This window comes from Amblyomma maculatum, chromosome 2 (genome assembly GCF_055883805.1).
Source record: "Amblyomma maculatum isolate TAMU_Amacu chromosome 2, ASM5588380v1, whole genome shotgun sequence".
Classification (NCBI taxonomy): Eukaryota; Metazoa; Arthropoda; class Arachnida; order Ixodida; family Ixodidae; genus Amblyomma; species Amblyomma maculatum.
The window spans coordinates 127879809-127902420 of NC_139345.1; the positions used below are offsets into that span (position 1 = coordinate 127879809).

Below are 22612 nucleotides of genomic sequence, written 5' to 3' on the forward strand. Positions count from 1 at the left end.
CGACGTTCTTTGAATTCTAAACAAGAGTGTAACATCCACAGAAGTGAGTGCGTTTTTTGATGCAGTTGCGCCCTCACGGCGCAAAGTAAAAGCGCCCTAAGATATTTAAAGTGTGAGATGTGAATACAAGTATACTGTCGTACACGCGCTGGCTCCGAGGGGCATGTCTTGCTCGTGCTATCCGCAATGCACGGCCGCTAGAAAGTTTACCATCTCAGAAGTAAAGCAAGAAGCCTGTCTAACGTATGGTGTAACTAGAGCTTCAAAATATGATTCTGGCTAGCTCGATGAAACCTACGATGAGCAGAGCAAGGGTAGTCTTGTATTGTTGGGTGGAGCCTTCGTCCCTGCCACATCTCGAACTTCCACCACAAAGCTCGAAAATTAGGCCTGGAACCTTGTGTGCCATTAATGAGCAGATAAGACTGCTCAGACAGATCAGGGACGTTACTTTTTAGATGTCATAGACGGCCTGACAAGCAACATTCAACACAATTCAAAAATGTTTTGATGGTATAGTGAAATTTGTTGCAGATAATTAACTTTTTCTTTTTGATGCAGAAACAAACACTGCTTTTATGGCTATGAATGGAGTTTTAGATAATTTAAACGCATTATAAGCAGTAAAGAAAAAAACAAAACACAAATAATAAATAAAATTCTAGGATTTTTGTAAGCATCTACAGACGCTTATGAAGGCGATCACAAATAGCGAAAGTGAAGGCTTGCACGTACATTTCAGCCTGAGGACCATTCAATTTGACATTGCAAGTAAAAATTGGTGCATCGGAAACCAATTTCTCCCGAACTTTTCAGAGTGTTAACTCATCTAAGTACTACCTATCATTCCAAACCGAGTACATGAGTAGTTCAGCTCCTGTAGCGCAACCACAATAATACGCATGCTTTCTACTTTTACGTTAATGATCGTGTATATTCATTTGCGCATTAAAACTGTTTATCGCTGTTGACTGCCTTATATTCTTATTAACACTTCAGGAATGATAGTAACTTTTTTAACTCCTATGCTAAAAGTTTATTTGTGCACTGTACGCTTATCGCCTTCCTAATAAGTTTTATTTGAAAAACAAGGGGAACTGCAGTGAATCATCTGTTGCCTCAGTTTTAAGCAATAATTTTTAGCTAACAATAATCGCAAGTGTACGATCGTTTTCAGCAATCTAATATTGACTATGTTCAATACGCGTTTCACTACGTGGATGAATTTTAGATTGTTGTATAGAAATGTGCGCCATTCGCATTGAGGATACACTGATCTTTCTGGACGACTTCGAAAGGCATGATCAAAGGCTCACTATCACAAACGAGATCCCTGTTCAGTAAAGCCTGCAGTACATAGATTCAAAAATCGGGTTCACGAATGAGCATGTCTGCTGGTTGTCGTACCCAGAACAAAGCTTGAAGTGCTGCTATGTAAATTGGTCCAATCAATAATAGTGAAGAGGGGAGTTATTGGGCTCTGCATAAGTTATGCTTTCCGAAAATCTTTTGTACATGATATGCAAGATAATTCCTTAAATCAAAATGGCTAGGCTCTAGGCAGGATAGCCAGGTTTTGCTAGGTCAATTGTTGTTGCTGTGGCAGAAACACTGTAATAATATTCAAGATGGTTTCTTTCCCTTAGGAGGTGCTAAGACCTCTCCAAACGTGGTGTTTTGGTGGTGTTGATCGAAGCTTTAGGCGATGATTCAGATGACGAGGATCAAAAGGAGTGTTATATTTACAAACTTTACAACAAAACTTTACACGTGTGGGCATTAAGTTAGAGACGTGGCATCACAGACAGACAAAATAAACAACTCTAACTTCAAATAAAAAGCCTCATACACAGATACTGTCTACAGTACCTTACTTTTCTACTGAGTGCCTCAGTTAAAGCCTAATTTAAAGCCTACTGCAGACTTAATTGCTACGCACGGAGCCTCAATCAAGACTGAGTTCTCTTGAGTCACTTTTACTTTTAATTTCTTCTCGTAGACAAAGAGATAAAAGAGTCATCTTCAGTGGCCTTCGGCTTGCGTCAGTTGACCAATCAAAAATTTCATGCAGGGCGGGCACTGCCCTGTGGGTTTTGCTCAGCCTCAGACCCAGGGCACCGGTGACAAAAGAAAGCCATCAGAATAAATGAAATGGTTATTCTCTCCGGTGAGAGGGTCCGCGCCCTCTCCCTTCAAGGCTTTAGGTCCTCTTCCCAATTTCATTCTCTACGCCGTCGCCCCCTGATCACTCCTGCTTCTCGAGAAATTCATCATATCTGTTTGGTCCCGCTCGCCAGCTCTAAATACAAAATGGAAAGCCGGACACTCGCAGATGACACGTGACGTTGGGAAGTCGTTTTCGTTTTTTTTTTTTTATGGCAGGCGGGGGGAGAGGGGGGTGGAGGTCTTTTCTCTCCAAGCGGCTCAGGCAGGCGCCGCCGTTCTCCACATAGAAATGAACGATCACTTATCCATGTCTGTATTGTTGTTTGCGACTGTGAATAAAATTAAAAAGATTCAGTTCTGCGTTCCACGCAGGGGACACGTGAAGAGTGTCCGTGACCAGAGACGGTTGTTTCCTCCAACACTATGGCGCCCCTCCTAACAAAAGCAGCATGTTTAATGTCCTTGAACCAGCAAGAAAGGAGCGGCCTTACAGCACTTGAAAAAGATGAAACCCTGATCTAACGAAGCTACAATGCCCACATCGTAGGATGCGGCAAAATATGAAGTGATGCCCTGATGTGCACAAACTTTCGCATGCCCTCAAAAGGGAAACAAACCATCCCAACGTATCCTTGCAGCCCTTTGGAATCTTGGCCAGCTGACTTGACGCATCACCGACGGGAACAGCAACGTGGATGTGAGAGCAGGTATGGGAACCGGATTGTCAGAAGCGCCAGTTGCACTATGTACAAAATTCCCACGACATGTGACAGGTTGCACATGCATCGAGCAGACAAGGGTTTGCGTCAGCGACCGGCTCAGAGAGTGCGCAAGAGATCTCAAGAATAGGGAAGGCGCCAGCATTGTTGACTGACTAGAATATGGCCTTCCAGATAATGTTGCTCTCATCACTTGCTCACTGAAGATGGTTTAAAATGTTAACACTTTCCTGTTATTTTATACTGCGTATTTCGTATTCTTGCAGCACCTCATGTAACGTCTCTTTTGAAGGGCCTTTAAGGTAATAAAAGTTCTGATGTGTACTTTGAATCCCTCCGCTGCGATGAGGCGAATGCCTCTATCAAGCGGTGGTCTGAATTCCTCCACTGCGGTACCTCTTTTTCTGTTTTCACTCCCACCTTCGCGATAGCGCAAGCTACCAACCGACATATCAAGCTCTGCTTTATCCGAGCCGTGATGAACGTGCCTGTGTGGCTTACAGATAACGTGAAGGCAAGGGTTTTGGCCGGCTGATTCTGATATCACCCTCCGATATGAAAGAAGAGACCCGAGTTGGCCACTCCTGCCGAACGTAAAGTCAAGAAGCCCTACGTCCAGTTAATGCTCGGCCATGTCAGCTGCTAACTACCGCCTCCCACTATTTCTTCGCTCTTCGGAAAAGCACGGACAGGGACAGGCACGGCAAAATGGCGAGGCTGTGGCCAATGTATAGGCTACAAAAAGGCACCGGATGCTGGCTGCCACGCGTAAAGAACCCAGAAGATGCATACTGTGCAAAACAAGAGGTGCGAAGAGCACCATATGGTGTGAAAAACGACGGGGGTGCTTTGAGATGAGCAGAGGGATGGCGACAATAAAAAATTATTTATCGCGGGAACAGAAGAATTGCACTATACGGCGATGGAAATGGAAAGCTCAGGAGAGGTATGCGGCTGGTGAGAAAGGGTGGCGCCGGTGGAAAAGGTAAAGATAAAAAAGGGAAGAGGAGAGTTCATTGAAAGTAGGAGAGAGCAGGCACATTAAATCTGCGGCATATACTCCGGAGGGGGATGGGGGGCTATGCAACTGAATGGAGAGTGTCAGGGGTGAAGAGGGAAAGGTGTAATTGTTAGGTTTAATCGGGAACAGGAGAGTACAGTGAAGGGAGGCTACAATTTGATACCTATGTTATTTGTTCCAATTGACGGAGGGGGGGGGGGTAGGGGTTATTCGGTTTGTGTCATGCACGAAAAGATCGGCTTTTTTTCGCGCTCTGAAGTTTTAGAGAATCTCATAATTTCGAACAGTGTACTAGCAACTTCTTTCTCGTGCATTTAACGATTATACTCATACTAATTAACACGAACGCGGGACAATTTTATTAGCTAATGAGTGAACTTTCGGCAACTGACTATGCAATTAGGAGAATTTGCATTAATAAGCAGTCACCAAGAGCGGAATGCTGTCTTGAAACCTTTTTTATATATTCTCTATACACTTCTTTAAGAATATGCGAATATGGTCACTGGAACATCCGCTGTATAGATGAATGTGTTTGTGATCTGCGCATATGTACACTTTGTGCTTCATTTAACTGGTGACGTGAATGCAGATTTGTTATCACGAAGTTTTCACCATCTTAAGTTTTGCTACTTCGGTAAGTGACTCTCCTTTCACGCGATTACTTATTGAGCACATTAGGGACCATCCAATGTGTGACTCAATACAATTAAGAAAACTAAACGTCATATAATTAACTTGTTAGCACGCCTTCGATGGTACTATTGAAGAATGAAATTGGTTTTTTACGCTTTGCAGCAGAACGTTAAAGGTAAGGAAGAAATTAGCTGCCGAGATAAAGTGAAGGGAGAAGAAGGTGCGCGGGTCCAGGTTAATATGGTTGTCAGGGCAGCATTGTCCTTGTGTCTCTGTGTGCTTCCTCCGTCCTGCTGTCTGCTTTGCTGCCTTTTTGCAAGACATACAGACTCCTGAATGAGCTCTTCGTGGCTAAATTAAAGTCGCAACCGGAACGAGGTCTACCATAGGTGTAATGTTATCTTTGCTTTTACATGCAGTTGGCAGCTTCAGTGTGAAAGTCTCTGTCGACATCACATCTCATTTTGAATATCCGGCTGATGTTAATGCTAAAGGCAAGCTGAACAACCATCGGCTGAAGTTGAGCCAGTCTGACAGTAGGAATTAAAATGAGAAGGAAAACTGCACAATAAATAGAGCGTTCAGCCCCCCCCCCCCCCCCCCCCCTTAACCTCTCTTCTCAACCTTAGGGTTGGTATTGCATGTGCTAGAGGCCAGGAGCAGGGGCTTGCGTTGTACTCGCCTCATTGTGCTTACGGGGGAATGCTGCCACTCGCTTGACTGTCAGTTAACGAGCTCCTTAAAACGCCCTAATTCCAAATATAGGGACTTTTCTCGGAGCAGCACCTATCTGACTGGTTCATGTGAGGCTTGTGGAAGCGAAGTTTATCGAGGCTTGGGAGTCAGTTGATATTTTAGAACAGTCTCCTTGCGCTCAGTTATCCTATACCTGTCAAAATCACAGCGAGCGATATTGTCTACAGACACGTAGACGTCCAGACAGCAAACATTAAGTTATTCTTTAAACTAGCAGATTGACTAATACTGTTCAATACTTTTGAATCATCCTTTAAACGAATTCTTCAGTTGTACTAACCTTTTAATGTCCCCTCCAAAGCGCCGTTGAACACAATACGAACGCAATTCATGTCAACGAAATTCACGCCAATGCTAATTTCACTTCTATGAACATTTTCCGCGGTGCAATTCTCTGTCTCCCAGGTCATATTGCGCATTGAGCAAGGTGGCCGCCATTTAACTTTTAGCTTAATTGGCTGTCTGAGGGAGCTCGTAGCCAGCCAAAGCAACAGAGAGCTTCGCACGTTTACTTGGCTTCGTAGCCAGTCATGACCAGACCCTAGTAGTCAATCGTTGTAACTCTAAGAAAGACGCTTGCTGGTTAGTCGTAAATCCATAATGAAAACAATCTACTGTGGATAAAGCACGGCGTATTTTACGTGTAGTCTGGACTCCGGGTAGAACCAAGTTCGCATTACGAAGCTATTGGGAATCCCAGCCTCACCACAGTCTACGGTTAAGAGCCAGGGCCAAGCAATCGAAGCCGCGTCAGAAAATGCGCCCGCGCCTCCGCCCACAATTGAATGTGCAGTGAGTATTTGAGAATTTGTTTTGAGGACGCTTATTTCAATTGAAAGAACTTTCACTTTAACTTTTTCTTGAGCTCTCTCGAAGTTTGTGCCATCTAGTATTCACACACACACACACACACACACACACACACACACACACACACACACACACACACACACACACACACACACACACACACACACACACACACACACACACACACACACACACACACACACACACACACACACACACACACACACACACACACACACACACACACACACACACACACACACACACACACACACACACACACACACACACACACACACACACACACACACACACACACACACACACACACACACACACACACACACACACACACACACACACACACACGCGCGCGCACACACACACACACGAGAGGTTCAGTCTGTGAAGAGGTGACCAGAAACCGGTGGTTTCAATTTCCCCGCACTTTTCAGGAGCACGTGGGTGTTACGTTTTCTATTGTCACCCAGGCTACGCAGTATGCTATCGTTTAAAACATGGCAGTACTGGATGCATGGAAATCAGTTTTTTTTTTTCTGAATAAATGGTATACGCTTTTCCAAAACTCATGCTTTGGCAAAGTAAGCTTAACAAATTCTAATAATTAGCATCTTTCAAATAAACCCCTTTATTACCTACATTTTATTCCCTACCTGATAGAATACATACTTCTTGCATGTTTGCAATGTTGACGATTTCAGTTAAAATACAGGTACTTGTTATGTAGCATAAATTGCGATCTTTACGAGACCTCGCTAAAATCGTCCCGGCTGGTAATAGTCATCAGTGGAAGAGGTGCAAAGCGATAAGCTGCAAAGGTCACATGTGGAAGCCTCCCGTCACTTCGAGAGCGGCGCCTGTCACGTACGAGCTGGCCGAGGGCATGCAGAGAAACTTGATGGCCTCCGCAATCTCTCTTGGCTGAGCAGGCCGCCTAAGCGGTATCAGCGTTGACCCCAGCGCTTTCTCGTGCGCAGTCGCAAACGCCGTCATGGGCGTTTCAGTGTAGCCCGGCAGCACGACGTTGCAGCGAATGCCACGTGGGGCATTCTCCTGCGCGGCCGCCTTGGTCAGGGCTACGACGCCCGCCTTCGAAGCAGCGTACGCTCCGCACGAGTACCAGGGAGTCTTGGCTTCGATGCTGGCCACATTTACGATAGCAGCGCCTCCACCGTTGGTCAGTGTTTCCGTAGTTCGTAACATTTCACGGATTGCAGCTCTCGTCATCAGGAACGTGCCCTGTAACGTAGTGAGAAGAATCACATAAAAATATCGTGGACGCATGAAAGAGAGCTGTTAGACCCGAGCAAAACAACACACGCACTTGTTCCCTTAAATATGAATGCCTGACGTGGAATATGCGGAGAATAATCCATGCGACGGATATGACAACACTCGTAAGAACCTCGTTCATGACATAGAGATCACTTCTAACCAGACATCTGATGAAAGATCTTTTCGGATTTTTGGGAGAAACCTGTTTAAATTTTCGCCTGTGATATACGCGTGTGCTGGGCTGTGCGCAAGGATGCGGATTAGAGTGCGTACCCTACGTGCATACGTGTTTCGTCCGGAAGGCGTGTGCGTGTATATTCAGTTTTTTTCTGATTGAGTGGTGTGCGCGATTATGCGTTTGTCACTTCATGTCAACTTATGTAACTCGTATTTTCATTGCAACTGGTCCGGTATGTGCGCGGTGATGACTAGCGTGTGTGAACTCGTGCTGCAGGTCCGCTGAGCGTTTTCTGGCGCAGTACGTGGTGCACATGTTTACACGTTTATGTCTGCTACAAACGTCGCAAGCTCTTCTCTGCAACTATCCTGGGGCACGTATGCAGTGACAACAGGTGTGTATAAAAAACCGGCAGCATGTAGCGTGAAACGAGTGTCGCTAAGTGTGTGCGAAGCCTGCACAATAATTTAGACGACCACAAATAATTTTATTTTACTCTGAATCATCATCAATCGCATTCAAATCTCTTTTGCATTTATTTTTCTATTTCAATAGTGAGAAAGAGTAGGGCAGGGTCTCTGCCGCCGGCCCTCTCCACCTTTCCTTCAAAAAAATAATTAAGTAATTGCAATAAGAGCAAGCGCGCTGGCTGCGAGGAGTCGTTATTTCGTCCAGACATCAGTCAGGTATTTGGGAATTTACACTGCCAGATATAAACTTTTGCAGCCATATCTGGCAACTATACTGCACCTTGACACTGGCAGCCTCACTACGCTAGCAGTCTACTTGCGTCACTTTTATGAGACTTCTCGTGCATCGGAAATAGTGCACTGCTTGGTATCAAATGCCTTGACGCAATCAATGTCTACACCAGATAAAAGTCGATGACCTACCTGAGCTGCACTTCTATCTCGTTTTCTCTGTATTGTGAAGCGCTTTTCAAGCCTACCCGATCCACTTGTTGATATTTCTGGCAGTATTGCTTAGTAAACGACAAGACATAGTGCTTTAACACGAGACGTAAAGGGAAACATGATAATGATCAATGCATGTGTACAATGAGATACAAGCTTATGTCGTTGGGGCAGGAGGGTGTAATATAGCGCACCAGCAATTAGTGGTGCAGCTTTTGAAATTGCATCGACCGCCGGTGCAGCTTGTCTAGTACCAAAATGCGTGAAGACACCATCATTGATCACCGGGCTTTCCCCACTATCGGCAAGCTCCAGTTTATCATCATCGTCAGCCAGGCTACACCACTGCCAGGCGAAGGCCTCAGCCATATTCGTCCAATTACGCCGGCCCGGTGCACACTGCATCCACCTGGCCCCTGCGAACTTCTAAACCACCTCCGTCTACGTAACTTTCTGCGTCCTTCTGCTACGCTTTCCATCGCTTGAAATCCAATTTGTAACCTTTCGTGGCCATCGGATATTCTCTCTTCGCACTATGCATACTCCTTTTTCTTGATTTCCATGAGAATGTCATTCACTCGAGTTATTTTTCGACACCACTTTGTACACGGCTGTGTGTTAACTCCGATCCTTTTTCATTCTATACTTCTCTGTTTGGCATTCAGTTTACGTAGAACCCTTTCTGTTCGCCTCCACGTTTTAGCCCCATAGGTGAGTGCAGGTAAAACGCAACTGTTATGTTCTTTCTTCTTGAGGGATACTGTAAGCCTCTTGTCCTAATCTGCGTCACTTGCCAAATCTTATTCTCCAAGATTTTTCCCTTTCATGACTCGGATCTGCGGTTACTCCCTGTCCTACGTTGACATAATTTGACATAAATTGACGTTGACATAACCACTCCTAATAATTTTGGATTGCTTCAATTATATTAGTTAATTATCAAGCATGGTCTAGATGCATGGAAAACTTCGTCAGGCATCGTTGCAGAGAAATTTAGCCAGCTGAATAAATTTGTGCCATACGTTCTATGGTAAAAAGAAGAAGAGAATAGAGGAAGCAATTGCAAAATACTTGTATCGCAATAATCACTAATAAATCATACCCATTTAACAGTTCTTGTGTGACAAATATAACGGAAGGCACATCACCTTCAGGTTGACGCTCATGATTTCATCGTAGAGCTCATCAGTGGACTCGGCGATGGGTGACATCCGTAGGACGCCAGCGCAGTTAACGACAATGTTCAGAGGTGGCAGGGACGAGTCGTTCAAGCCGTTGAAAAGTTCCTCAACTGAGTTGGCGTCTCCGACATCAACGAACATGGCTCGGTGGGCGCAGTCGCCTGCATGAGACAATTCCACGCGACTGATAAGGCTAGCCTTCGAGCAGTGTGGTCACAGAAAGAGGTTATACAATCTCTCTGCTAGAAGAGACTCAATAGCACAATGTTTAATGCAATGCCTGGCCCGCATTGTGTGACTGCTGAAACATTTTAGTGGCTGACAACCTATTAAAGAGCGTTCCATCAGCATGCAATTCCTCCTCTACCATTTGCCTCTCGCCGTTGGCCTCAGTGGGGGTCTTTTCAAGTCTTTGTTTCACGTATGGTCGTTTCGTAGTCATTATGAGTCCCGCCTAGTCCTTGTAATCAGTTTCACAGTTTGAAAAGCATTTTTACTCGTTTTCAGACGGCTGCGGTTATTCAAGTCGTCGTTTAAATATTGGTCGTTTCGTAGCCATTATGTAGTCAAATTACCACATTTAGCTAAGCGTTCTTACTCATTTCCAAGCAGTTTCAGTAATTATAGTCGTAGATCGACATATGGGTCAATACAAGTTATTTTTAGTCACAGTATGTCAGCGTTGCCGTATCCCTCGTAACCAGCTCCGCAGTCGTGGCAGGCTTCGCATAGACATGAGTTGTCAGCGCTGTAAAAGAGGAACTAGTCGGTTAATGGAAAAAAGAATGGTACCATAGGATAGTGCATCAAGGAAAGGTTTGTAAGTGACGAAACTGCTGAATAATAATAATAATAATAATAATAATAATAATAATAATAATAATAATAATAATAATAATAATAATAATAATAATAATAATAATAATAATAATAATAATTGGTTCACAGGAAGGGAAAGGCGCAGTATCTGTCACACGTGTCTGTGGACACCTGAACCGCGCCGTAAGGGAAGGGAGGAAGATGGGAGTGAAAGTGGAAAGAGAGAAAGAGGAGCAGTAGTGGAGGGCTACGGAGTAATTTCGACCATTAGGTAATTAGCGCCACACGGATAGGCGGAATGTTTGTCACACTCGTTCTGTGGACACCTTAACTGCGCCGTACAGAAAGGGAGGAAGGTAGGAGTGAAAGGGGAAAGAGTGAAAAGGGTGCCATAGTGAAGGGTTGTGTAGTAATTACTACCATCTGGTTCGATCCCCACCGCCAGCGGCTGCGATTCAATGGAGGCGAAACGGAGAGGCGTCATGTGCTGTGTGATGCGTTAAAGGTCCCCAGGTGGTCGAAATTACTCCGCAGTCTTACACTACGGATTTCCTTTCTCTCTTTCAAATTTGATTTTCACCTTCCTCCATTCCCGTTCGGCGCGGGCAATTAATTCCTGGTCCTACGGGGCTGGGACGGTAGGTCAACGCCGCTTACGGCGGTGGCTAGCCAGCCATCAAATTTTATCTGTTGTAGGCCGTCTTTACACCTGCCACCGCTTAGGTGGTGGACGACGGCTGTTGCGGTGCGCGTCCTTCTTTCTCTCTTCTTTTTCCCTTCTTCTCTATTTTAGAGCTCAGCTCTTTGGCGTTCGTTCCTGGGTTTCGCGTCGGCGTCAGCGTCGGCCTCGTAACCAGCGCCTCCCCACTTTCATCCCCCCAGTTCGAGCCGGCGCTTGGCAACCGAAGCCTCGCAGGAAGCGCGGAGCAGCCGGAGAACACAAGGAAAAGAAGGGGGTTTAGGGGGGGGGGAGGGGTGGCCGGAGGAAGCGCTAGCAGCGACTGTCTGATGCCGCTGCCGCCGCTAGCGAGTCAAGACAACGTGACCGCGCAGATAATAATAATAATTGGTTCACAGGAAGGGAAAGGCGCAGTATCTGTCACACGAGTTTGTGGACACCTGAACCGCGCCGTAAGGGAAAGGGAGCAAGGTGGGAGTTAAAGTGTAAAGCGAGAAAGAGGAGCCGTAGTGGAGGGCTACGGAGTAATTTCGACCACTTGGGGATCTTTAACGTGCGCTGACATCGCACAGCACACGGACGCCTCTTCGTTTCGCCTCCATCGAAACGCAGCCGCCGAGGTCGGGTTCGAACCCGGGTATTCCGGACAGTAGTCGGGCGTCTTACCACCGTACCACCCCGGCGGGGCATGACCGCGAGAACAACTGATTTATTTTTTATAGGAAGGGAAAGGCGCGGTAACTGTCTCACTTGTTTTCTGTGGACACCGCAACCAAGCCGTAAGGGAAGGGAGGAAGGCGAGAGTGAAAGTGGAAAGAGAGAAATAGGAGTCGTAGTGGAGGGCTACGGAGTAATTTCGACCACCTGGGGATCTTTGCGCTGACATCCACAGCACACGGCCGCCTCTTCGTATCCCGTTCCTCTCGTTCGTAACGCGTCCCACGGCTGTGATCTCGTCTTTGAGAATCAAGCATTGGTGTAGCAAGTCGAACATATATCAGTATATCTCCGACCACAAAGCTTCCTTCATGACTGTCAAGAACTGTTAGTAGAGTCTTTGTTAAATGAATACGTGTGAAAAATAAAAAAAAATTCTGTGATAGCGCATACATATGTTGCTCGATTTCTTTGCCTCAATCTATCGAAAAGGGGAAACAGCTTATTTTTTTTTCTGTCCGCACAGAAGAGAAAGTAGAACTCCACTACGGCTCCTTTTTCTCTCTTTCCACTTTCACTCTCACCTTCCTCCCTTTCCTTACGGCGCGGTTAAGGTGTTCACAGCAAACAAGTGAGACAGTTACCGCGCCTTTCCCATCTTATATGTCAATCAGTTTTTTTTTCTGTCCGGACGAGGCAGCTGAGGTGGCTCCGCTACAGAGCCAGTAGCAGGCCCGTGCATTTTCTTTTCCTGCTTCCTACAGCCACAACATTACCTTTCGGCGCGGGTCAGGTGTCCACAGAACAAGCGTGACATATTCCGTGCTTTTTCTTTCCGGGGAACCAATTACTATTATTATTACTATTTTCTTTACCGTGCACTCACATCGCACAGCACGTAGACGCCTCTTCGTTTCGTCTCCATCGAAACTTAGAGCCAGTTAGGCGGTTCAAAGGAAAGGAAGGCCTAGAATCTGTCATTCGAGGAAGCGGAAATAGCTGGTATGGAATACGTGTGAGAAATGAAAAGTTGTCTGTAATTCCCCATATGTTGCTCAATTCTTTACCTCAGTATACCGAAACACTGAAATAGTTAATGAGCAGCGCTGATTATTCCCATGAGGAAGTAACGTAATTGACGGCATTTTTTTGCGTTAGAAAAGCAAACTCTTCGCCGCAGCATTTCTGCCGGTAGTGTGCATCAAAGGCATCTGACATCTGTTATTTATCAGGTTAACTAAATAATATTGACTACTCACCTTCTAGTTACAATGATTAGGTTCCTGATTTATATGCACTCCTGTCGAGCACTGTAAGTACTGTTTACGCATTCAGGATTTCGAAAGGAAAGCGAAGCCTTTCTCTCTTTCTCATCTCTGACTATCCTTATCTATTGCTAACGGTAACTATTGGTCCTTATATACCAGAATGCCAACAATCTCCCGCGGAACCTCCCGCTCATCTTGCGCATAGATTATACCGGCGCCACTCGTGAGCTGTTTAAGACTTTCGCCTTAAAACCAACGCAAGATGCAAGACTCCTCTGTATGCTTTCGCCTTACCGAACCTAAGGGGACCAATATTTTGTGTATCTTCATAACGGCTATTATCAAAATTATTACCTACAAATATTGGTTGTTTGTATATTTCTATGCGTAGCTTTGCAAATACTGCCAGTATCATTGCGGAAATAGTAAATATTATATTCCAAAGAGTTTATTATATAATGATCATCGGGAGTTTTAGACACATCAAACTTGATATCTGAGATGATTTCGTGCATAATACAAAAAGGCTTTTCTGATAAGCGGTACTGTTATGGTCGCTGTAGCTCTCTCGTCTTCGCTAAAACTTCGAGTCGATGTAAAATTTTCTCTTGCGAGTTTCGTAGCTACGTTTATATCGTTGTTAGAACATAAACCTTCATATGTTGTTTAATATATTGGCAACTATTAACTTCCTCCTTCTCATCCTTTTTTTTTATCTAGCATGTGGCGTCATATAGTAAGGAAATATTTTATCCGTTATGTTCTATGAAGAACTACGTCCCGGGATTTCAATTGCGCTGGTTAACAATGCGTGCGTATCTTCACTCCTTCTTAATCAAGGTGTTCTTATAGTTCTGGCACTGTAAACATTTTTCTAATTCTATATCTTTCGGATATAGTTGAATGTGTTTTGGGAAGCCAAACTATCACATTTATTGGATGCTTTTGGAGGTTTCAATTCCAAACTCAAAAAAGCCACCCGAAATGGCAATTGCTCTGTCTTAGTCACGTCATACAAGTCGCCGACTAATGCATTTCCCCCCGATTTCCGCTCTACCCTTGTCAATATTATGCTTGTTAATTTCACCTCACCAAAATAACAAGGACGCTAATAACCCAAGCAGCACGAACATTGGTCCCAGTGTTGGTACTACGTCGGTAACGACTGGTCGTACATTGGCCCGGACATTGCCAGCACCGTACCAACACTGGGCCGGAGATTTGTTCTGCCTGGTAGCGCCTATGTGAACTACGATGTCTGGCTTTCCAAGGATGGGGCCTTTAACGCCATCGAGATCGAACTGCAAAAAATATCAAGCTTGTGGCGGTTTAATTTATGAATCAACAATTTTAATTTCTTTTTTTTTTATTTTCTGCAGCATCCGACTTTCACGGCATGGGCAGAACCTGTAAGAAACATGAAAGCTGGAAGGATCAGCTTTGGTATAGTTTCGTTAGGAATATTATTCCATGGCACTTGTCATCATCTGAAGAAAAGATCAACAACTTTATATAGTTCCCGGTTTTTCTGCTAATACCCATGAGAGAGAGAGAGAGAAAGCTGCTGCCTACAACTAACCCGGCAGCGACTCCGCGACCTTGCGTGCGGCCTCGAGTTGCTTATCGGCGATGATCAGGGTGGCTCCCTCGTCGGCCAGGGCACGACACGTCGCCTCCCCGATGCCACTTGCACCGCCAGTCACCAGAGCCAGCCGGCCTTTCAGAGCAGACATTGCGCTCGACGTCTTGGTTCCGAATCACTCCACACTGGTGCTTACAAATGACTTCTCAGAGGACCTCTGCGACAATTAGGTAGATAACTCACTGTTAGTCCAAGCCTACAAAAATTATGACGCATATATTTATTATACGCGATGAAAGTGTGTTAGCATTGGGCATTCACCTCCCATTTGCTTTTTTCCATAACGTGCCTTGCTTTAGCCACACATTCCTAAGTGCGGTACCGTGCATTCACCACTTTTTAAAGGTAATATGGTAAACAGCACGTTTGATTTGCAGTTGGTTAGACCCTTTGTGAAAGCTTCCTATGGGAAATGATGCCCTTACAAAGGCCCCACCACTTTCAAAGTAGAGAATGCAAATTCTGCCCGACATTCGCTCAGTGTAGAGCAATAGGGAGCATGCAAGACACTAAAAAGTTACTACGTATAGTGCAACATGCAACATGTTATTCAAAATATTCAAAACTTGGAAGCAGAGAACGCAGTATGTCGTTACATTCAGAAGAGATCAGACCTAACTGGAGATGTGCAATACAGGTTTAGCCAAGCGCCACAGGCGTATCCACTATGCCTAACCGAGCTTCCGCTCTGCTTAACTAGGTTTAACGGAGTTGAACCACAGCCAATTTTGACGAGAAGAAGCAAAGTGATCCAACAAGCTTGTGCCCTGATCAATTATAAGAAGGATAATACGCGCACTTGCTTACGAATCAGTTTTGAAAAGAGTGCGCATCTGGGAGTGGCTGCGCTGAGCAGTGGACGCTACACGGAATGAAATGTGATATGGTTAAAAATCATTCGGTTGCCTGCCTAGATGTCTCTGTTAAAGGTATACAAGTAATGCAAGTTTACAATATTTTACGATAGCTTACAAATTTCAAAAACAAAATCTTAACCGCATGCTAAAGGGGTAATAAAAGAATTGAAAAATTGCGGAAATATGTCTGACATTATAAGTAGTTCATACTTGTCATCTTTTCTCAATTTTTCCCGCGTTATTGTATAACGGATATCTGTGAAGGACCTAAAAAGCCGCTGTGCCCTCGCGCTCCAGATAGTTACAAGCATAATATAAAGTGCATTGCCAGCTGCCACTATTCAGTGGTTATACCTTTAACACTGTAAGCGGCGACCTGTGGGATGCTTACAAATGAGAACAGGCTGTGCAAATCTAACCTCGTAAATGAAAACACAAGCGATAAAGATTCGGAAGCTCTTAGTTTAGGAAACTCGCTTTACCAATGTGATATGACATTACCTGCAGTCCTGGCTTTATTTTGGTTCTCTTTGAATTATTTAGCTGGCACGTGCGTCCTCATTCCAGCTGCGACCATAAATTTAGAGCTCATCTGCAAAGCGCGACACACAAGTAAGCTTTACACGTGCGCGTCACGTGGGTAGTGCCAACACCACGCTTTCCTATCCGTAGTTTGAACGCAGACAGCTCGAGTGTGTTCCCGCAGAGTTCTTTCATTATTAAATTTGTTCGCCGTTTCAGGACATAAACAGGTAATACCGCGGTGTAGCCAGCAAATGGAGGGTTCTTATTCCATTGTCAGATTGCGCATGACAAAAAGGTTTCCAAAATGTAAACGGCTCACTATTTCCATTCGCTTGCATTCTTTTTCCATACCGAGGAACCAAATTGCAAGCAATTTTTCTTAAGCGGCTATTGCGACAACGCCCTGTTTGTTCGCTGCAGATCGATAGAAAACTTTTTGTTTGCAGTTTTAAAGAAGGCTCTCAACGCAACTTTTTTTACATTCAGGGATTCGCAGTCGTGCCAACAAATAGAAAACGAAGAAGTGAGCTTCACGTCGTCAGATAGTGAAGACACGCCATAGATGCTACGCTCGGAGCTTTGAAAGGCTTCTTCATTCCCGTTCTTCACTGTTTCACAACTAGGCGAGCTGAGGTGGAAAGTAAACCATTCGAGAACTAATTCATACGTTGCACTCTGAAGTAATGGGATGAAGATGAAGACGTTGAAGAACGGAGGCACACGGGCTCAGGATCTTGTCGTTCGCTTACTATTACGGAACGTACCCCTACCCTGTAAATAAATGGGCTTTACCTATCGCTATTTCGTAACATTAAGTGGAGGTGCTCGGTATCTATCCCGGACACATCAGCCATCTGAAGTATCCGACGCCTGGCCGGGCTGCCGCCTTCATTGCAACTATGAATACCTCGGAAGGAAACGACCAGCCTGGAGGAACGTCTGGGACGAGACACCATCCTTGGAACTGTCCTGAACAGATAACGTGCTGGCCGCATCAAAGTCAGCAGCGTACGTTTCTGAAATGTCTGATAAAGGTGTTGAAGTGTGGCTCGCACATTACCGATGAGTGAGCACGTATAACCTCTGGGACATGACCATGCAGCTGACGAACGTAGTTTTCCTTATTGAGAAAATGCATTGGGCACTCCTTCTCGCGCAAGAAAATGGCCACACAATCCCTTGCCCAACAACCACATTGGCCAAGTGAGACGTGCACCATGTACATAGAAGTGCTGAAGCTTTGCAGCACAGTTAACCATTCCATGACGGAAGACGATAAAGTTGGCCACCTAGTGAAATGTATTGCTGAGGATTTTTACAGTTCATTACAACAGAAAGCCTCGCCACTTTATGGTATGCCGACATGGCGTTTTTCATCCGGCAGATTGTCCAAGCAGAACTGGCCGAGAAAGTCCAACGTCCCGCAGCCCACACCGTCTATTATAAATGTGCGCTCCAGCCGCCGCGTTTTTAATCACCGCCCTTCTGGAGCAAACCGAGTTACAACGCCCGCGGCGAAGTACCGGCAGCGATCCCGTCGCTGACGTCTCCTTCGAGGTCCCGTTTTCAAGCCGCTCTGTTTGACCAAGTGCTGGGGCAGCGGAGCTACTAGCACCCTTCAAACGACTTCGTCGTTTCTGCATCTCACCATTACTACCATCTCAACAATGACTTTCTCGGAACAACCGCTCATCGTGCGGCTGCGGTGTGTTACCGTTGTCAGCTACGCCATACACTGTCGCCGCGCCGATACTCTGTATCACCACTTCCGGAAAACTCACTGCTGCGCCCGATGGAGGTGAGGTCGTGGAACGGTCGCCTTCACGAGTTCCCTTACCTGTCATTATGTTAAAAAACAAAGTGTCTGTGTGTATTGGTGGCATAATTACTTTCATGTTGGCAGACACTGGGGCCACAAGATCTGTAGTGAGTCTCGAACTTAAAAACCGCCTGGCACTGAACATTATGTAGGCTTGGAATCAACCTGCTAGTTTTCACGGTATAGGAAGTGAAACTTTGCATCCCATTGGTATGTGCTTTGTATCAAAAGTTATTCCCGCCTATAAGTTTCGGACGAAGTTCGTAATATTACTCCATGCTACCCACGATCTAATATTAGGCGAATGTGGCCAGCACTTCACTGCCCTGCTGGTGAAATATCTCTTCGCCACACTGTTCGTGCTGCCTTTGCGGACAATTGAACCGATCACCGCGACGGAGTATTCATTGTCAAACACGATGTGCTATTACGAGACAGAGTCGCAATGCTTGTTCCAGCTTGCTCTTCTAACGATTAATCACGTGGGAACTCCCTATTTTGCTCATTCAACCAGACTTCCAGGACGCCGCGAAGAAGAATGTACTGCCAAAAGCTCTTGGTACAGCAGCTGAAGAAACAGCACACGTACAGCGTTCTGCACGCGAATCCACTTTCAGCAGCTGAAGTATTTGTTGAAATCTAGGCCTGTTCTGCGCCACTTTGACCCAGCGACGCATACTGAAGTCCACACAGTTGCCAGCGGTGTCCGTGTCGGTGCGGTCTTTATCCAACTTCATAACGGCCTTCAGCACGCTGTTTCGTGTGCAAGCCGAACTTTAATCAAAGTGGAAGACAACTACCCAGTAATAAAGTTCGAGTGCCTAGCGGTCCTCTTCGTAGTCCAGAACTGTCGGCCATATCTACATGGTCGTCACTTCAAGATCGTCGCTGATCACGACTGTTTGTTTTGTCTTGTTGGCCTGTGCGGTCAATCCGGTGGACTCGCTCGTTGGGCCTCGCGCCTCCAGGATTATGACTTTACCGTCTCATATAGAAGCGGACGCCACCACGCTGACGCGGACTGTTTGTAACGCTACCATCTACCAGATACAGCAAACGATGACGATGACTCCGATGACTGTCTATCTGTGCTCTTCGTGTAAGTTTCCAGTATTGAGACAATTGAGCTAGAGCAGTGAAGAGACACTGATCTTGAACAATTCTTCGACCAAGCCAGTAGGTCTACGCCCGAGACTTCATTCGACATTCATGAAGGCTTGCTTTTTAAGAACAATTCGGTTGTGGGTGTCCACCTGCTCCTCGCTGTTCTTGCAAGCCTTCGTGGCGGTATGCTTCACACCATGTGCAATGATATTGCATCCGGCCATTTGGGCTTTGCCCGTAAATACTACCGAACACGGCAACGATTCTACTGGCCCGGATTATACAAGGAAGTGCGGCAGTACGTTGAAAGCTGCGTCCAGTGACAACAATTCAGCATCGCAATGTTCATCCCTTGTGGGACTGATGCAACATATCAGCCCACCGCATAGCACATTTGTGAAAATTGGTATCGACTTGCTTGGTCCGCTTTCTAGGTCAAAAAATGACCACCGCTGGATTATTGCATGCATTTACTGCTGAACGCGATATGTAGATACCGCTGATCTCATTTCTGACAGAGCAGGAGGCGTCTCCATCTTTTTGCTACACTCCGTCATTCTTCGTCATGGCACCCCTTGAATCGTCGTTAGTGAGGTCATCAATTCACTGCCGATTTCATCGTACCTATCATCCACAGACGAATGGCCTCACAGAGCGCATAAATCGCCCTTGACAAACATGTTGGCGATATACGTTGACACTGACCATAAGAACTGGGACACAGTGCTTCCTATTGTCACTAACGCGTATAATACTGCCCAGCACAAGAAAGCCGGGTATTCACCGTTCTTTCTTCCCTATGCCCCCTCGCCACACACTTTTGTCAACACTATTTTGTCATTTTTCATCCATTCTGATGCATCCCACCCCGCCGGGGTAGCGCAGTGGTTACGGCACTCGACTGCTGCCCAAGGACGCGGGATCGAATCCCGGCCTCAGCGGCCGCTTTTCGCTGGAGGCGAAAAGCCAGGCGTCCGTGGGCTGTGCGATGTCAGAGCACATTAATGAACCACAAGTGGTCGAAATTTCCGGAGTCCTCCACTACGGCGTCTCTCACAGTCTGAGTCGATTCGGGACGTTAAACCCCACAAACCAACCAACCAGATGCAACCGTGTCGGAGACTCTATGCCGCGAGGAGGCAGCGCCCCAGTTGCTCGCCTGAAAACCCTCAGCACACAAGGTCACACTGAGGCACACAACGATCACGGCAGCTTTGCAGTTAGGTAAGCTCCCGGTGACTACGCTTGGCTCTGGACCCCTGAGCGCTGTCGAGGCCACTACCAGAAGTTTTCGGGCACGTACACCAGTTCCTTTCGTTCCTTTGGTTCCTTTGTCATACTGAAATGCCTCAGTGACGTCAATTACTTCATCTGTAAAGTTACTCTTCAGTCATCGCTGGAGCCGCAAGATCCAGGTCGCACCCGTCGCCCGCCTAAAACCTTGCTGTCGGCCTGCTGAGCAATGCACTTTCTTGAGGACGAGCTTTGATGGAACCAGAGGAAGTGATACGTTGCGCTCAGGCACGCGAGCTTAGGACCTCATCGTTCCTTGACCGTTCCGCGACGTACACCTACCCTATAAATAAATTAGGTTAGCCCATTGCTACTTTGTAGCAATACCATGACAAACAAGACAGCAGCTGCCTCTATGAAACAGACGCAGAGAGAGCAAGATCATATTTCGAGTTGATGCCGGGTACACATGGCGTCGCAGCTGCCGGGACAGAAAATTTACGCTCCACTTCCAAGCAGCAATGCAGAGACAAATGCTTAGCTCAACATTGGTGACTGGAATGAAGATGTTTTGTTGCTTATTCAATAGTAGCTTTAAATTGAAACTAAACTTTGGCGCCTATATTTTACGACATCCTGGATCTGCATAATAAGCGCTTGCCAGAATGTATTTTAGGTCTGGCTAACATGCCTAAGGCTTCTGTTTTGTTTATCTTTTAAATAACACTACTCCCCTATTCTGAAATGCCAGGCATCCGTTGGAGGTTTTTTAGGTTACCCAATAAAAACACTGCCGATCTATTTGCGCTTCTTGTCAATCCACAGCTAATAAGCACTGAATTTATTCAAAATCAGTTGTAGCAAATAGGGCGCTTTGTCTTGCCAGAGTTTCTACTTCTTGCTTGTTTCGGAAGCCCCTTGCATAGCAACCGTAGTTGAATGTTTGCCTCTGCACTCCGACAGTGTTTTCTAACTCGCGCTTAGTCAAACAAATTATTTGGGCTTATATTGTGCTTCTTCTCACCATCACTGTAGCCCTGGTAGCTACAACAACGAATTTTGGACTGCCATTGCTCTGCAGCCTCACTTCACCCACGGTAATTCGCGAATTACGAATTAGTATACCGTCCTTTTCAATTCCACCAGGTATAAAATATTTGAAGAGTTAGTTTCTTAAAAAAAATGAAATAGTAACCGCATGCCATTAATTTACCAGTTGAATAATATCTAAATTTGCTGTACTTATTGCTAAGCAGTGGTACGCATCATTATAGCCGGCTGTCACCATTTTTATTGGCGCTTTTTTTCTGATGGGTGAAAACGAATTCCTTCTTAGCGCAGTATGCTGACAAAAGTTCTGAGCTCACGTGTCCTGCCTTTATTCTTTTTGCGTCCATGTGTTGCGCTATGACGTAAACTATCTTCAACACTGTTATACAGTTACCCGCAATATTTCATTTTTTGAATGGTAATGTTTCTTTATTGTTGTCCCTATATGGTGTATAAAAACACTCTCTTCTAAACTTTATTTTACTCTCCCGTTTATATGGCTATGACATCATTTGTAGTTTTCTTCCTTTCTGCTCAACATGCAACTTCATCTTCTTTTTTTAATCAGAATGCCTATGACGCAATAAAATTTATCACTTTAACCGTGTAAAGGCAAACCTCAATCTTATAATGCGTAGTAAATCTTTCCACAGAGAGGTTTTTCATCTAAAATCTCTCAAGAGAAAACCAAGCTATGCCGAAAACATTACACATCAGTTCTCTATGAGCCTGACCGTTTAGATCATTCTTGAACGAACCTTTTACAACGCTCATCACAAATGTTTTCAACCTCATCACGAGAGGAGCAACTACTCTAAGCTAGTTTAACCGCCAGAAGACTATACTGATGCGACTGCTTCGATAAGGTCATTTCTCTAGATTCCAAAGCTGCCTCCATAGTGGCAACAAAGTTATGATCCCAGTAATCCGACCAACACTGATCCAAAATGTTTGTATCCCCGCTTCAAAAGACATACTAATTATTGGCATGCACGTACTGTCCAATAAACTGTCTTGCTCGTAAAGGGACCTTTTTCGAATCCTTCACTTCTTTCCTTCCGCCTTTAAACTTCACAATCATCAAGAATTTATCAGGGAACTCTTTATCTACTGCACATATGTCTGGGGGACGCACACCCCAAAATGCTGAGATTGGTAATGTAAAAAAAATACAATCTTCAGCGTTTCCAACGTGAGCTGCTTCCAACTAAAGAACAATTCTTTTATCCGAATGAGTTATTATCGAACACACTTAAGAACTGCATCTACAATGAGAGCGGTA

At 45.3% G+C, this 22612-nt stretch overlaps 1 protein-coding gene across 1 annotated transcript; it reads right to left on the minus strand.

The window, feature by feature from the left end:
* Positions 1 to 6948: 6948 nt before the first annotated feature.
* LOC146199794 ((3R)-3-hydroxyacyl-CoA dehydrogenase-like) lies at positions 6949 to 14836 on the minus strand. The gene is made up of 3 exons (XM_084592813.1): positions 14680 to 14836; positions 9645 to 9838; positions 6949 to 7368 (listed from the first exon to the last, which is right to left on the minus strand). The coding sequence occupies exons 1-3, from the start codon at positions 14831 to 14833 to the stop codon at positions 6949 to 6951; spliced, it is 768 nt and encodes a 255-aa protein (XP_084448939.1). The 5' UTR covers positions 14834 to 14836.
* Between the last annotated feature and the right edge of the window lie 7776 nt (positions 14837 to 22612).

Excerpts from the sequence above, each read along its gene's own strand:
- LOC146199794 (XM_084592813.1), bottom strand. The coding sequence starts at position 14,833 with ATGTCTGCTCTGAAAGGCCGGCTGGCTCTGGTGACTGGCGGTGCAAGT. Across the intron at positions 9,839-14,679 it reads GGTCGCGGAGTCGCTGCCGG|GCGACTGCGCCCACCGAGCC; the intron begins GTTAGTTGTAGG and ends TGTCTCATGCAG. Across the intron at positions 7,369-9,644 it reads TCATGAGCGTCAACCTGAAG|GGCACGTTCCTGATGACGAG; the intron begins GTGATGTGCCTT and ends ACTACGTTACAG.